This window comes from Martes martes (assembly GCF_963455335.1).
Source record: "Martes martes genome assembly, chromosome: 1".
In the NCBI taxonomy this organism is placed as follows: Eukaryota; Metazoa; Chordata; class Mammalia; order Carnivora; family Mustelidae; genus Martes; species Martes martes.
In genome coordinates this window covers 44,607,221-44,624,874 of record NC_137888.1, presented here as the reverse complement: position 1 = coordinate 44,624,874, position 17,654 = coordinate 44,607,221, and the positions used below count along the sequence as shown (strand labels likewise).

At 37.4% G+C, this 17,654-nt stretch overlaps 1 protein-coding gene across 1 annotated transcript in view; it reads right to left on the bottom strand.

Moving 5' to 3' along the window:
• Positions 1 to 17,654, bottom strand: part of EPHA6 (EPH receptor A6) — a gene marked incomplete at both ends in the record, with an annotated part of 631,617 nt that overhangs the window by 312,128 nt on the left and 301,835 nt on the right. Inside the window, 1 exon segment of the mRNA XM_080796899.1 lies at positions 16,611 to 16,735. Within this exon segment, the coding sequence (XP_080653025.1) occupies positions 16,611 to 16,735 (125 nt within the window).

Below are 17,654 nucleotides of genomic sequence, written 5' to 3'. Positions count from 1 at the left end.
CTCTGGAAAACAGTGTGGAGGTTCCTCAAAAAACTGAAAATAGAGCTACCCTACGACCCAGCAATTGCACTACTGGGTATATATCCTAAAGATACAAACGTGGTACTCCGAAGGGGCACGTGCACCCGAATGTTTATAGCAGCAATGTCCACAGTAGCCAAACTGTGGAAAGAGCCTAGATGTCCATCAACAGATGAATGGATAAAGAAGAGTGGTATATATACACAATGGAATTCTATGCAGCCATCAAAAGACATGAAATCTTGCCATTTGCGACGACGTGGATGGAACTAGAGGGTATCATGCTTAGCGAAATAAGTCAATTGGAGAAAGACAACTATCATATGATCTCTTTGATATGAGGAAGTGGAGATGCAAGGCGGGGGGGGTTGGGGGGAGGTAGGAAAAGAAAAAATGAAAAGATGGGATTGGGAGGGAGACAAACCATTAAAGACTCAATCTCAAAAAACAGACTGAGGGTTGCTGGGGCGAGCGGGGATGGGAGAGCGTGGTGGGGATATGGACATTAGGGATGGTATGTGCTATGATGAGTGCTGTGAAATTTGTAAATCTGGCGATTCACAGACCTATACCCCTGGGGATAAAAATACATTATATGTTTATTAAAATAAATTAATTAATTAAATTTTAAAAAAAGGAAAAAAAGAAATGTAAAATTTGGTTATAATAAATGGATTGTTGAAGAGATTGGATGATTCTTTCATCCTTAAGCTTTTTACATACTTTCCTATAATTTTTCAAATATTTCATATTTTCATTGGAAACATTAAATCCCTCATTTTTTCATTACTCTTACTTGATTATCTACTATCTCCTTGCACAGCAAAGCAAGACACACTATAAAATAATATGCTTATGTAATCATGGGACTTCAGAGTTGGAAAACACTTAGTTTACCCTAACCTCATCTAAAAAGAAAGATGTGAAATTCAGGAAAAGTGATGAAAAATGATGAGAAAGGGATGGCCAGGAATATTACTGTACCTACAGCAACTGACTCTGACTTTAGGATGTGAAATGGATTTAAAACATGGACCTTAGAACTGATTGAACTATAACACATAAGTTTGGCAGAAACGTGGTTAATGAATGTACAACTTTACCTAGTAGTACACAGAACATCAGGCTGTGACTGCTCTTCTGGTAACTGTATTTCACCGAAAGAAGCCCAGCCCCTTTGAGCATGATGGAGTGAGTATTGTTTTATTGTTCTTGGAAACAGAACATACATTTTTTGCACTTATTTTGTTTATGATCTTCATTTCAGTCTATAGATTGAGGTATATGCTAAAGTTTTGAATGAAGTATATAGTTAGAATACTTCGTTCTCCCCACTTAATTTTTTCCTTTTTTGGGATGTACCAAAACTTTCATATACTAATCCCAGCTTCTGTCATTTCAAATGAATCCATTTCTCAAAACAAACAAAAGATAAAGATAGTGGAATTCTTAGGAAGATGGAGATAATTTAAAGCTAGAATAGTTAGTACACATGGGAATTTTCATGTGCGTGCAGACTCTGTGCTTGATGGAATAGTGTAAATATCTTTTAAATTTCTATTTTGATATGTGAAGACCATACAGATGCTGATTTTGATGTTGTACTGGCACCAGTCCCAGGCTTGCTTATCACGAGAATCTCTGCTCCAGGCACTGTGGGACTCCCTGGGCTCACTAAACTAGACAGGCTTCTATGCAGTGTGGTGTTGGCTGCACAACACGGAAATTGGCTATGAAATCTCCATAATGAGTGTTTGTATCAGTAAATTCCCTTTTTGTCCATTTTCTATCAGGTAATGTTGTTTTAATTAGTACCAAATGCTCATATCCAATTTCTCTGTGGTGGACATTGCAACAAATAAGGATTACGGGAAAGAAAGAAAAAAAAAACAGAACTTTATTTAATAGCTCAGGAATTTGCTGATTTTCATTAGAAGTACTCAACTGTATCTGAAACTGACTTGGTCCTTTATTTACTGCATTTTGCTTCAAACTAATATTTTAGGTTCTAATATCATATGCATCATATAGCGCCGGAAGAGGTCTTAGCAGTTATAAAGATGGTTCATGTTTAAGTTCATGAGTATGTTTAAAGTGTTGTGATTATTTTCCTTCTCTACACACTTGATAAAGTGAGATAACAGAGAATCAGGGCCTCTGAAGACTTAAAATTCAAAGCTTGGTCCTTGGAGCAGCACTGCTAGCATTCCCTAGCATTGTTCCTGATGTAAATCCTCATTCTGTTCCCCATGCTGTTATCCCACCTCCAGTCAACTGAGTCATCATCCACATTTCAAAAAGCTCCTCATGTTCCGGGTGATCCTTATGCCCTCCTCAATGCCACTTTCCTTAGTTCCCGTGTAATAACCACACTTAGGTTTACATGTTAAGTTTACATTTGGATTGCAAAATGTGCAAGTTAGATGCCCCTGGGTGGCTCAGTCAGTTAAGCACCTGCCTTCCTCTCTGGTCATGATCCCAGTGTCCTGGGAATCAAGCACCACATAGGGCTCTCCACTCAGTGGGGAATCTGCTTCTCCCTCTGCCCCTCCTCCTGCTCGTGCTTCCTCTCTCTCTCTCTCTGCACACACTCTCTCTCTCAAATAAGTAAATATAATCTTTAAGAAAAAGTACAAGTTTTAGATGACCACAGGGGAAAGAGGGTGCAAAAAACGGAGGAGGTATGTTTCTGTCCCCAAAGAGTACATGAAGGTAAGAGTAGCATTCATGGAAGTGAAGAGAAAGTTCTTCCCTTGGGGAAACACCAAAGTGAAGGAAATACAACAAAAGAAAATGAGGAATGTACATTGAGCTTTTTTTTCTTAAAAAGGAAAATTCTTTTTCTTTCTTCAGTTGATTATTTCTTCAGTAATTTCTTTATATGTTTTTAATCAAATAAAGATGCAGATTTACTGGAGACAAGATGGCGGGGAAGTAGGAGGAGGCGCCGTTTCAACCTGTAACCTAAAGTGAGCTGATTACCTACCAAAGAACTCTGATCACCCATGAAATCAGCCTGAGATCAGAATTACAAACGTCTGGATCTCTATGGGGGTAGAAGACACCAGTGGGCAGGTAAAGCAGAGTGGGAATGTCGGACTGATATGAGAAGATAAACAAAAGGGGGAGGGAGCCACCAGAGGTAACCCATTGGAAAGTAATAACCCAATACGAGCGTGCCCTGCACTGGGGACCAGCATTAACTTGGAGTCTGGTTGAAAGCACTCAAAAAGAGCAAAGGACCACGGGGGAAAATTGTGGGAATCAGGGCAATTAGGGACAGGGGCTTAAGTCCCCAGACCCAGGACAGCCACCCCTGGCGCTGAGCCAGAGAGAGTGCGGTGGAGAAACAAGGTCTTGGTCCCTGAGCCCCCAGCGCGCCTGAGAGTGCGTGGGGTCCAGCTCCAGTGAGGGGCTGGAAGCCTCGCCAGCCGGCAGAAGCACAGACTTTTTACAGTCCCCACGTGAGTGCCGTGCCATGCTATCAGAGTCTGAGCCTCGACCCGCGCCCTCCCCTGAGAGAGGTGCTTGCAGGCTCCAGCCTGGCGCTCTCAGACCCGGAAAGACCAGGCACTCCCAGCCCGGGCCAGCAGGAAAATCTCAGTGTGCGATCGCTGCTTGGAACCTCTCTGGCAGTCCGGAGCTGCCCAGACAGCCACCGCTGTCATGGTTTTGGGTACAAGCAGGAGTTCCTGTGTCCCCAAGGACCGCGACTCGGAACATGCTCTCCCAGCGGCCGAGGGGGAACTTATGTGCTCTGGAACAGTCACAGGGGAACAGACTGAGGCTTCTCTCTGAGAGGGAGGTCTGGGTGCAGTTTGCTTTCCTCCAAACCTCCAAAACCCATCAAAAGCTGTCAAGGCAAAAGAAAAAGCAAAAAACAAAACAAAACAAAACAAAAAAAACGAGCAAACAAACATAAAAACCTCCAGAGAACAAAAGCCTGAAAATCCGGTTTCCTCAGAGCCCACCCCCTTGAGGGGGGCGGGAGGACTTAACTCAGGGAACATTGCCTGAAAACCCAAGTGGCAGGCCCCTCCCCTAGAAAGCCAACCAGGAAAAAAAAAAGGAGAGGGGGAGAGAAAAAGACTACAAGAGAACAACCACCACTACTTCACAGATACAACTTTTATTTTTAATTTGTTCCCACTATTCTGGTTCATTTTTTTATAGATAATTTTTTAACCTATTTACCATCACAGTGAGATGTCCAGTACATCAAATTCCATAATAACCTTTTAACCTGAACTTTTTGATACATATACCCGTGTTTTTCTTTTGCTTTTCTTTCTTTTTTTTTAAAATTTATTTATTTGACAGACAGAGATCACAAGTAGGTAGAAAAGCAGACAGAGAGTGGGGGGAAGTAGGCTCGCCACAGAGCAGAGAGCTTGACGTGGGGCTCGATCCCAGGACCCTGGGATCATGATCTGAGCCAAAGGAAGACGCTTTAACCCACTGAGCCACCCAGGTGCCCCTTCTTTGGCTTTTCTATTTTTTAATTTTTTTTTAAATTTTAGTTTAGTTTAGTTTAGTTTATTCTTTTTTATTTTTATTTTTTAACATTCATGTAGACTTAAACTTCAAGGTAATCCCCTTTCCCCAATCAATGCTACCCATATAGGTAAACTAATTTCTAATCCCCCTTTATCTTAGGAAAGCTGAGTCCTTTAACAAAGATATCAAGATACATCCAAGAAGAATCAAAATAACCTTCCTCACCCACACCGAGAACTTATAACCACTCTCCCATTTTTTCTTCTGCCAGTGTTTCTGTGTATTTGTGTTTGTCCTGATAGTATATAAATCTTATACTTGGGGCTCTTTTTGATGAGGTTCTTTTGTTTTTGTTTTTGTTTTTTTTTTTGCTTTTATATATATATATATATTTTTCTCTTGTCATATACTTTTATCAGTCTTTTTGTTTGTCTGTTTTTGTTTGTATATGTCATAAATCTTACCTTGCGGCCATTTGGGCTGAGCCTTCTCTTTTATCTTTCTTTTTTTCCCTATCTCTCTCTCTCTCTCTCTCTTTTTTCTTTTCCTTTTCTTTTTTCTCTCTTTCTTTTCTCTTTCGTTTGGGTGGGGACTCCTGATTGCTCAGAAGCATTCCAGGGTGCACCTTGACTGCACCACGGTCAATACATCCAGCTACATCCATTCAGCGAACTCTCACTAAAATGACTAGGAGGTGAAATGCCCAACAGAAGAAAAATTCAGAGGATGGGCCTTCTGCAACAGAGCTAATGGCTATCAACATAGACAATATGTCGGAAAGGGAATTCAGGCTAACAATTGTCCAGGCAATAGCTAGGTTGGAGAAAGCCATGGATGACCAAACAGAATTGATTAGGGCAGAATTGAAAGCCACCAGGGATGATTTCACAATGTTAGGGCAGAACTGAAAGCCACCAGGGATGATGTTCACAATGCTTTCAATGAGTTCCAATCTAATCTAAATTCTCTAAAAAGTAGGGTAACTGAGACAGAAGATAGAATTAGTGATCTGTAGAACAAACAGATAGAGAGAAAGGATCAGGAGGAAGCCTGGAACAAACAGCTTAGAAACCATGAAAACAGAATCAGGGAAATAAATGATGCCATGAAACGCTCCAACGTCAGAATTATTGGAATCCCTGAAGGGGAGGAGAAAGAAAGAAGTCTAAAAGATATAGTGGAACAAGTTCTGCATGAAAATTTTCCCAATCTCGCGAATGGAACCAGTGTTCATGTACTAGAGGCAGAACGGTCTACCCCAAGGATTATAGATTCTAAAAAAACATCAAGGCACCTGATAGTAAAATTGAGAAATCATAATTGTAGATATAATCTCTTGAAAGTCACTAGGACAAAGAGGCTCCTTACATACAGAGGAAAGCCCATTAGAATAACGTCAGACCTGTCCACAGAGACCTGGCAAGCCAGAAAGGGCTGGCAAGATATATTCAGGGCACTAAATGAGAAGAACATGCAGCCAAGAATACTTTATCCAGTGAGACTGACATTCAAAATAGATAGAGAGATAAAGAGTTTCCAAGACTGGCAAGGCTTAAAAGAGTATGCGACCACCAAGCCGACACTGCAGGAAATATTAAGGGGGGTTCTATAAAAGAGGGAAAATCCTAAGAATATCATTGAACAGAAATATAGAGACAATCTACAGAAAGAAAGACTTCAAAGGTAACATGATATCAATAAAAACGTATCTATCAATAATCACTCTCAATGTGAATGGTCTAAATGAGCCCATAAAATGACACAGGGTTGCAGATTGGATAAAACGACAGGACCCATCCATATGTTGTCTACAAGAAACCCATTTTGAACCTAAGGATACACCCAGACTGAAAGTGAAGGGATGGAGAAGCATCTTTCATGCCAATGGGCCTCAAAAGAAGGCCGGGGTAGCAATTCTCATATCAGATAAATTAGATTTTAAACTAAAGACTGTAGTCAGAGATACAGAAGGACACTACATCATTCTTAAAGGGACTATCCACCATGATGATCTAACAATTGTAAATATCTATGCCCCCAATATGGGAGCAGCCAATTACATAAGAAAACTATTAATCAAGATAAAGAGTCATATTGATATGAATACATTAATAGTAGGAGATCTTAACACGCCTCTCTCAGTAATAGACAGATCATCCAAGCAGAAAATCAATAAAGAAACAAGAGAATTGAATGACACATTGGACCAGATGGGCCTCATAGATATATACAGGACATTCCACACTAAAACAACAGAATACCCATTTTTCTCAAGTGCACATGGAACCTTCTCCAGAATAGACCACATCCTGGGTCACAAATCAGGACTCAACTGATACTAAAAGACTGAGATTATTTCCTGCATATTCTCAGATCACAATGCTTTGAAACTGGAGCTCAATCACAAGGAAAAGTTCAGAAGGAACTCAGACACCTGGAAGCTAAAGACCACCTTGCTTAAGAATGTTTGGATCAACCAGGAGATCAAAGAAGAACTTAAACAATTCATGGAAACCAATGAGAATGAAGACACTTCAGTCCAAAACCTATGGGATACAGCAAAGGCGGTCCTAAGGGGGAAATACATAGCTATCCAAGCCTCCCTCAAAAAAATTGAAAAATCCAGAATGCACCAGCTCTCTTTACACCTTAAGGAACTGGAGAATCAACAACAAATTAAACCAACTCCACACATAAGAAGGGAAATAATCGAGATTAGAGCAGAGATCAATGAGGTAGAAAGCAGAGATAAAGTAGAACGTATCAATGAAACTAGAAGCTGGTTTTTTGAAAGAATCAATAAGATCAATAAACCATTGGCCACACTAATCCAAAAGAAAAGAGAGAAAGCTCAAATTAATAAAACTATGAATGAAAAGGGAGAGATCACAACTAACACCAAGGAAGTAGAAACAATCATCAGGAGTTATTATCAACAGTTATATGCCAATAAGTTAAGCAACCTAGATGAAATGGATGCATTCCTGGAAAACTATAAACTCCCAAAATTGAACCAGGAAGAAATTGACAACCTGAATAGACTGATATCTAGTAACGAAATTGAAGCAGTGATCAAAAACCTTCCAAAAAACAAGAGCCCAGGACCTGACGGATTCCCTGGGGAATTCTACCAAACTTTCAGAGAAGAAATAACGCCTATTCTCCTGAAGGTGTTTCAAAAAATTGAAGCAGAAGGAAAACTTCCAGACTCTTTTTATGAAGCCAGCATTACCCTGATCCCCAAACCAGGCAAAGATCACGTCAAAAAGGAGAATTTCAGACCCATATCCCTGATGAATATGGATGCTAAGATTCTCAACAAGATCCTAGCAAACAGGATCCAAAGCACATTAAAAAGATTTATCCACCATGACCAGGTGGGATTAATCCCTGGGTTACAAGGATGGTTCAACATTCACAAATCAATCAATGTGATAGAACAAATCAATAAGAGAAGAGAGAAGAACAACATGATCCTCTCAACTGATGCAGAAAAAGTATTTGAAAAAATCCAGCATCCGTTCCTGATTAAAATGCTTCAAGTATAGGGATAGAGGGAACATTCCTGAACTTCATAAAATCTATCTATGAGAGACCCACAACAAATATCATCCTCAATGGGAAAAATCTCACAGCCTTCCCGTTGAGATCAGGAACACGACAAGGATGCCCACTCTCACCACTCTTGTTCAACATAGTATTAGAAGTCCTAGCAACAGCAATCAGACAACAAAGAGAAATAAAAGGTATCCAAATTGGCAATGAAGAAATCAAACTCTCTCTCTTCGCAGATGACATGATTCTTTATATGGAAAAGACTCCACACCCAAACTATTAGAACTCATACAGCTATTCAGTAACGTGGCAGGATACAAAGTCAATGTACAGAAATCAGTGGCTTTCTTATACACTAACAATGAAAATATAGAAAGGAAAATTAGAGAATCGATTCCATTTATTATAGCACCAAGAACCGTAAGATACCTGGGAATAAACCTAACCAAAGAAGTAAAGGATCTGTACTTGAAGAACTACAGAACACTCATGAAAGAAATTGAAGAAGACACAAAAAGATGGAAAATCATTCCATGCTCTTGGATCGGAAGAATAAACATTGTTAAAATGTCTATACTGCCTAGAGCAATCTATACTTTTAATACCATTCTGATCAAAATTCCACAATATTTTTCAAAGAGCTGGAGCAAATAATCCTAAAATTTGTATGGAATCAGAAGAGACCCTGAATTGCTAAGGAAATTTTGAAAAACAAAAACAAAACTGGTGGCATCACGTTACCTAATTTCAAGCTTTACTACAAAGCTGTGATCACCAACACAGCATGGTACTGGCATAAAAACAGTCACATAGACCAGTGGAACAGAGTAGAGAGCCCAGATATGGACCCTCAACTCTATGGTCAAATAATCTTTGACAAAGTAGGAAAAAATATACAGTGGAAAAAAGACAGTTTCTTCAATAAATGGTGCTGGGAAAATTGAACAGCTGTATGTAGAACAATGAAGTTTGACCATTCTCTTACACCATACAGAAAGATAAAATCGAAATGGATAAAAGACCTCAACGTGAGACAGGAATCCATCAGAATCCTAGAGGAGAACATAGGCAGTAACATTTTCGATATCAGCCACAGCAACTTCTTACAAGACATGTCTCCAAAGGCAAAGGAAACAAAAGCAAAATGAACTTTGGGGACTTCATCAAGATCAAAAGCTTCTGCACAGCAAAGGAAACAGTCAACAAAACAAAGAGGCAACCCACGGAATGGGAGAAGATATTTGCAAATGACAGTACAGACAAAAGGTTGATATCCAGGATCTATAAAGAACTCCTCAAACTCAACACACACAAAACAGATAATCATATCAAAAAATGGGCAGAAGATATGAACAGACACTTCTCCAATGAAGACATACAAATGGCTATCAGACACATGAAAAAATGTTCATCATCACTAGCCATCAGGGAGATTCAAATTAAAACCACATTGATACCACCTTATACCAGGTAGAATGGACAAAATTAGCAAGACAGGAAACAACGTGTGTTGGAGAGGATGTGGAGAAAGGGGAAGCCTCTTACACTGTTGGGAATGCAAGTTGGTGCAGCCACTTTGGAGAACAGTGTGGAGATTCCTCAAGAAATTAAAAATAGAGCTTCTCTATGACCCTGCAATTGCACTACTGGGTATTTACCCCAAAGATACAGATGTAGTGAAAAGAAGGGCCATCTGTACCCCAATGTTTATAGCAGCAATGGCCACGGTCGCTAAACTGTGGAAAGAACCAAGATGCCCTTCAACAGACGAATGGATAAGGAAGATGTGGTCCATATACACTATGGAGTATTATGCCTCCATCAGAAAGGATGAATACCCAACTTTTGTAGCAACATGGATGGGACTGGAAGGGATTATGCTGAGTGAAATAAGTCAAGCAGAGAGAGTCAAGTATCATATGGTTTCACTTATTTGTGGAGCATAACAAATAACATGGAGGACATGGGGAGATGGAGAGGAGATGGGAGTTGAGGGAAATTGGAAGGGGAGATGAACCATGCGAGACTATGGACTCTGAAAAACAATCTGAGGGTTTTGAAGGGGCAGGGGGTGGGAGGTTGGGGGAGCCAGTTGGAGGGTATTAGGGAGGGCACGTATTGAATGGAGCACTGGGTGTGGTGCAAAAACAATGAATTCTGTTATGCTGAAAAGAAATTAAAAAAAAAAGATGCAGATTTACTGATTACATAACCCTAGGAAAAAAGAGCAATATTTATTGAATTATTATCTGGGAAAAACTGTCTTGAAACAGTATAAGAGAGGAGGTGAGAAAGAAAGAGACTTGTATAATGTTTGGTATTGAGAAGTATGTGACTTCATAAAGGACACCATGAATGCAAACTTCTCTCAAAATAGGCTACCTAAAATCACCCCTGGGAGATGAAAATATTTCCCATAATTAAAAATTTCCTACAAATCTCCTCTCCCCATTTTTTAAAAACAATACACTGTTCTCATGACCTGAAATTATAAAATTTTTTACAAAACTAACGGATACTTTATTGGTAAACTAGGTGAAACAGTGGCAGATATGTTAATTGTTTTATGTGGATAATATTGACCATGTAAACATAAGAAATGCTTCCTTTCTCGTAATGAGTTCTCTTGAACAAAAATCTAAAAACTGCTGACTCTGGTAAAAATTAACAAGAGAACTTTTAAGGAAAAGACTTTACCAGTCACAGTGTCTTTAAATACTGGATGTAAGAATAATGAACTGTTAAGGGGGTTTCATGTTTGCAAAATGAGCTACCAGTTGGTAATTAGTGGAGCCGTATAGCACCCGGGTGAAATAGGTATGTTTTATGGCTGCCATTTTACAGATGCAACATGGGCATTGGAGAGTAATGAAGTGTTTGGCCTCAGGGAACCCAGAAAATCAGCATCAGCAGAAAGCACTGACTTTTTTGAGACATCCAATTGTGATGCAAGTACAGAGGCCAGCATTAACAACTCCTTACTGGCTGTGTGATTTTGATAAAGTTACATACCTTTGTTGTGCTTTAGTTCCCTCATCTGTAAAATGGGAAGAGGAATAGTATTTATTATCTCAAAGTGTTGTTATTAGGACTGAATTATTCGATCCATGAAAAAACACTTTTAAAAGTACCTAGTATGTAACAAGCTAACTAGTGTTGTCCATGAATTATTAACTGTGCACCTTTCTGGGTGCTGGGGATGTGAAAGTAGAGAGGAAATCCCTGGCCTCCTGGACTGACATTCTACTTACTAAAATAACATCTTTATAGCTGATGGACACATGTGTATGGGTCTTTATTATGAAGAGGTAGAAACAGGGAGTTCTGGTGGCTTTCTTTGTGTTTTTTTTTTTTTTGTTTGTTCATTTTGTTTTTTGTTTTTGTTTTTGTTTTTGTTTTCAATTGCTCGGGTAATTTCACAGTGGCTGCGTGACATTTCTCAATTTCCTATGAATGAGTTCTGCAGAAGGAGAAGATTTTTACTAATTTGTTTAGAATGACTGAAAGCAAATAGCGTTTCAGTGTTAGGCACTGACTGAGCATTGGGTGACAAAGACAAACAAGAAAACGGTCTTTCTTCAGAGACTCACACACTAGTGAGAGAGTCGGAAATACACATAAATGACTCTAATGAAGACTAACTTTAAGGAGTGTCTAGATGGCGCAGCCAGTTAAGCATCTGACTCTTGATGTTCGCCCCATGTCTGGCTCACCACAGAGTCTGTTTGAGACTCTCTGCCCCTCCTGCTTGTGCACACTCTCTCTCTCTCTCAAATAAATCTTTAAAAGAAAAAGATTAACTTTGATAAATAAAATAAAAGAACAAAGAAACAGGAGAAAGAAAAGTGCCTTGGGTAGAGGAAAAAAGGAGAGGAAAAATATTAAGAATGAGAACAAAAAGAGTAAAGAGAGAGGGAAGAGTAGAGATAAGGAAAGGGCATGTGGATACTCAACGGACTTTTCAGTATTTTGTGACTCCAAGAAGGTTTGTAGATTTTAGAGGTGGAGACTGAGGGGGTGGAAGCAAATAATGTTTTAGTTTTACTGAAATAACATTCTAGGTCCAAGTTAGAGTTGCTTCTACCTGGGGTGCCACGTCAGCAAACTGAATATGATTTTTGTATCCTTATAATTTCTGTTTGACCCAGACTGCAGTGTATCCAGTCAGCCAGTCCCCAAATGCCAAGCCTACTCTATACTTCTTTCCTCCTTCCTTCTCATCCCAAATAAGATTAAACATGTGGTCTCAGTCAATCAGATATTTTCAATTTTTCTTCTTTGTTCTTATTCTTTAACCTATAAAAGTTTCCCGCCTTCTGCCATTTTACAGTTCTCTGAGACTGTCCACTTCTCGAAGTGGTAAATAAAGCGTGTTTGTATCACCTAAATTGCCTTTTTTTTTTTTTTAAAACAGTTCCCTCATTATGAGTAGACTCTTCTTTGTTAGTAAGTAAATATGAAAGGATTTTTTTGGTAAATATCTGACTTTCTTCATTATTTGAAGTGCCTTTTCATGTTCAAAGTTTATTCACTTGAGTGAATAAAAATGAAACACTTTGAGTATGAAAAATGTAACTAAGAATTGGGGGGGTATAATTAACTGAACAGATAATATCTAATTAGTTATAATCAACAAGCAATATGTTTTCTTCTCCATACCCTTCTTATCAGACACAGACAGAAGACAATTTAACGTCTTAATTTTTATATATAATTATAATGTGAAGAATACTATTCCCTGTGGTAAAGTATTTTTTAAATGTGTATGTGTGTGCATTTAATTTCATAAATGCAAAACTATCATTATTTGAGTTATGGGATAACATATCTATAAACTGTATGGATGTACATTCTGAAATAGCTAGAACTAGAGTTATCTTTCTAGACACTATTTTTTTAACAGATGAAAAAACAGGACTAAGAAAGTTAAGATCTGAGCCAAAATCAAGTTTTTGAACACCCAGGCCAAGACTTTTTTCTAATATTACATATTCCCTGAAAAAAGGTCACTGGTAACAATACTATGTTGTTTGACCTCAGATATTTGTAGACGTTCCACATTCTAAGCAGCTTAACTTCTTTCCTAATTTACAGAATAACGCTCTTTAAGCAGAACATAATAAAACAGCATGAATTCCTGAGAGAATGGTATAAATATTGATCATTTGTGGATTAATTGTGAGTCAGCCATATCGAGTAACTTTGATTAAAAGGAAATGGAATGTTTAGAATACCTTAAAGACTGATGCACCAAAACTAAAGACTGAAGAGAAGATGAATATTACAACGAGCCGAGGCTTAAAATTCTTTCACAGTTCACTGAGCACAGAAGTACTTTAGTTAATAGTTGGTGTGCCACCAGACCCCCTTGGATCACATTGTTGTGTTCCTGCTCCCACTCCCCCCAGCGTTTTTTTTTTTTTTTTTTACTGTAAAGGCTTGTATCTGGCACCTTCTTTACAGACTACATATGCATTACTAAAGCCACTACAGAGAACCAGAAGTGCCGATATATATATATATATATATATATATATATATATATATATATATACACACTTTTTTCTGTACACCCCATTAGCTCAGCTTCTTTCTCTTTACAGGATGAACTCTGAGATGTAATTTATACTCCAGAGCTAACCTTGGTCACTCTGAGTTTGACTGGCATTTTCTCCAGAGTCTTGTTCCCCCTTCTCTATCCGTTTTCCTGGGAGCTTCTCTCCCCCTGCCCCCTTTTTTTTTTTTGCTTTAAGATTTTATTTATTTATTTATTTTGAGAGACAGAGAGAGAGAGAGAGAGAGAGAGAGAAAGCATGAGAGGGGAGAGGGTCAGCGAGAGAAGGAGACTCCCTGCTGAGCAGGGAGCCCAGTGCAGGACTTGATCGGCACTCCAGGATCATTACCTGAACCTAAGGCAGTCACTTAACCAACTGAACCACCCAGGCACCCCTCTTGGAAGCCTTCTCAATTAATCACTTGCTTACAAAGTCCTTTGTCAGGGTTTGCTTATGGGCAACTAGATAGGAGAGAAAAAGCAAAGCTATTTTAGACCCATCCATTCATCCATCCATCCATGTTTATCTATGCTTGCTAGTTCCCTCTTTCTTCCTTGCTTCCATCCATATACTTGCTCCCCCATCCCACTCCAACTCAACAAGCAATATTGGAGACAGCATGGTGTACATTCTGTTCCATTCCATATTTCTCTGTATTTATATAATCATATATATATATGTGTGTGTGTGTGTGTATATATATATATATATGCATACACACACAATAATATAGCAGGATCATTTGTACATGTATTTCTTTGTATCTTGCTTTTCTTACTGAACAGTATTTACATTCCTAATAAAGAAGGAAATTAGCACTTTAAGAGTTCTATTGTAAGGTGTTACAAATTTTACAAAAATATTTACTTGGAAGCAGAAATCATGTTATAGATGTATATAGATAAAATGCACAGTTACAATATGAAAACATAGTTGGAAACAGTTTTAATCCTATCAATTATTTTATGCTCGCTCTGAAACATTTGATATTCTAACACCTTTGATTAGTTGCCTATACATTACATATGAAAAGATATGATTTTTATTTAGTTGGTATATAATTTCCATGCTATTGTATACTTGTTCTATGTTGTATTATATGTCAAACATTTCCTAAATTCTTTCTTAAATGATTTCTAATCCTCATTTAGTGTGCTTTTCATCTTTAGGTCTGTTTATAAAATTAATCTTTATAACCCATTAGAAGAGTTGGTATCTTCATTTCCCTTTTGTAAATGTGAAGTGTGAAACATAGTGAGATTAATTGAGTTTCTTGGCCACAAGCATAATGAAAGTCACAATCAGAGCATGAATTAGGAACCCCTGGCTTCCAACTCCGTGTTTACTACATGTGTAGTAACTCCATTAGCACTGGATCATTGCCATTTTCTTACAAAACATCTTCCTTCATAACATTATCTATTCTATCATTAAAACAAGGAAATTATGTCAATTACTGTCTTTCAGAATATTATTGAGTTCTAAAATTTTGGATGAATATGGTTCCCTTTTCACAGAATCTGTATGATTTGTCCTTATTTGGAAATATTCAAGTTATCTTCATCTTCAAACATATGAAGCATAAATGACTATAAAATGAGAACGACTTTCTATGTACAAAATACAGCCTTCATAAAACATAAAGGAGTATTCTCATTCTGAAAAATTGCTTATATATGTGCCCATTGCTTTTTAAAATAATGATAATTTTTGCATACCTAAAGATCTATTTAATAAATAAGTATACAGAAAATATGTATATTTTGTGACAGCATGCTAGAGGTTATAACATTTGAAAGGATAGCTCGACAGGATTTCTGGCACATGCTGGCCCGGCTAATGTGCAGAATCTGTAATCCAATTAAAACTCAATTTACCCTTTCTTAGACCGTGGAGTTATTCCCGTTGGTTCATGATAATGACAGTTTTCATTGACTACATAATGCTGAAATTACCAGGGTGTCAAAATGGATACAGGCAGGCTACTGAGTTACCTCTCCTTTTCAAACTTATATTTGCTCAGAAGCAATAGAATAGAAAAAGACAGACTTCTATTTCTGTTCTTATACTTCTTCAGAAGAAATAAAAATTTATTTGTGATGTTCCTTTGCTTCTAGTAAGTTACGGAAGTGCAAGACATTCCTTCTTACTGTAGTACACAACTAGAAATTATGTATGACTTTTACCTTATTTTTTTAAATTAAATGTTTCCTTTATCAGTATTCCAGAGCACCAGTAGCACAATGAGACATATCAGAATTGCTATGTGGTCTACTATAATGCCTATAGCCACAATACCATAACAGTGAGAAATTAGGGGAAAAAACATAAGAAAAAAGTGGATACAACAAAGTTAAGGAAGTATATAATTTGGGAAAATACAGAGTTGAGAACAATTTTAAATGAGAAAAATGAAAATTAAGATTAAGTTGAATTATTAACCAGATGTATCTTGCTAGCTTCTTAAAAAAAAAAAAAAAACAGCTGACCTAAATGGAAAGAAAAATTTTAATCCATCAGCTATTTCCATTTATCCCTTAAATCATCCTTCCCAAATATAGTGAACTGTAACTTTAAACTCATCAGCAAACAATATGGGCTACAAAAACTATCTTGAGGTTATAGCAATTCCATTTTACCATGTCTTCCAAGTGAATTGTAGAAACAATGTTATGTCAACTAAACTGTAAGCTGAAGGAGTTACTACCTCTTGCTATATTGGAAAAATCCCTATAGCAAGTCATGACGAAATGAAATGAACATCTTGTGTCTTCTAGTTTATACTCTGACACAAAACAAAATGAATTAATTTAGAAAGTATAAGCATAATAGTAAATTAGAGAGTTTTCAAAGACATAGTAGGTATGAGGTTAGGTTAAAGAACAGGTTTTAAAGTAAAATAATATAACAACATGCTTGATATATACATATATACAGATATATGTATATGTAGTTTTTTAGGAAGCTCCAAATAAGACCTACTTTCTCATAGTACTTGATCTCGTAGTCCAGAATGGCTCCATTGGAAAAAGCAGGTGCTTGCCATGATAGGGCAATGCTATTTTGGGATGCCCAGTCCTTCCTTACCACACCTATCAGGGAAGGTGCTGAAAGGAAAGAAAATAACTAAGAATTAATTGGCAGGAATCATTTTCCATAATCCTTTCTTTACTATTTTGTCTTCCAAGGAAAATATAATTCTTGTTGAAGAGGATAGCAATGTTGATGTCAGATTAATAAGAAAGCCTTAGGATCTACTCTATTTAATCCAAATAAACTATTAAAATAGATTTAGAAACACTACTAGGGAAAACAGGAAAAACTCAAATAGTCCAAGAATGAGAGCCAGAAGTCATCATCTTAGTCTTTGTTAGAGGAGGACATTTCCCTTTAAAATGGCTTTGGTTTTAGGCTACTGCATGAAGTACAATACATCTGGATCCTATATTTTAGCAAGTCTAAGTCTGCTATAGAAAAACACTCTGCAATTACAGGATCATTTATAGGCTTTTCTTTCTCCTCAAGACTTAGTACTTCATGAAGTCTTAGTGATTTATGAAAGTTTATAGCACAAACTTCTTAACTATAAATTATTGCATATCAACATGAGAATTATTTTTTTGCATGGTTTCTGTGACATATGAATAAAACTGAAACATTTAACTTCTGAAGTTCATTTTCAGAATCATGTCTTCTTTCCCTCAATATATCATTGTTTTAACAACCCAATCCTAACCTAATCTTGCATTAAACTTCCAGAATTTCCCTAGAATGTGTATATCCTAGACTCTTTTCTCTAACAAAATATCCCTCATTCTCAATATTCTAGTTTTTAAAAACAGGTTTTTACATAGAAGTTAAAATTCATTCATAAAAAGAGAAATATAAATGAAATATACTGAGATACCATTTCTTACCAATAAGATTGGCAAAAATCCAAATATTTGACAGCAGGCTCTGCTGACTAGACTATGGGGAAAAGCACTTTAATACATTGTCGGTGGGAATGCAAAATGGTACAACTTT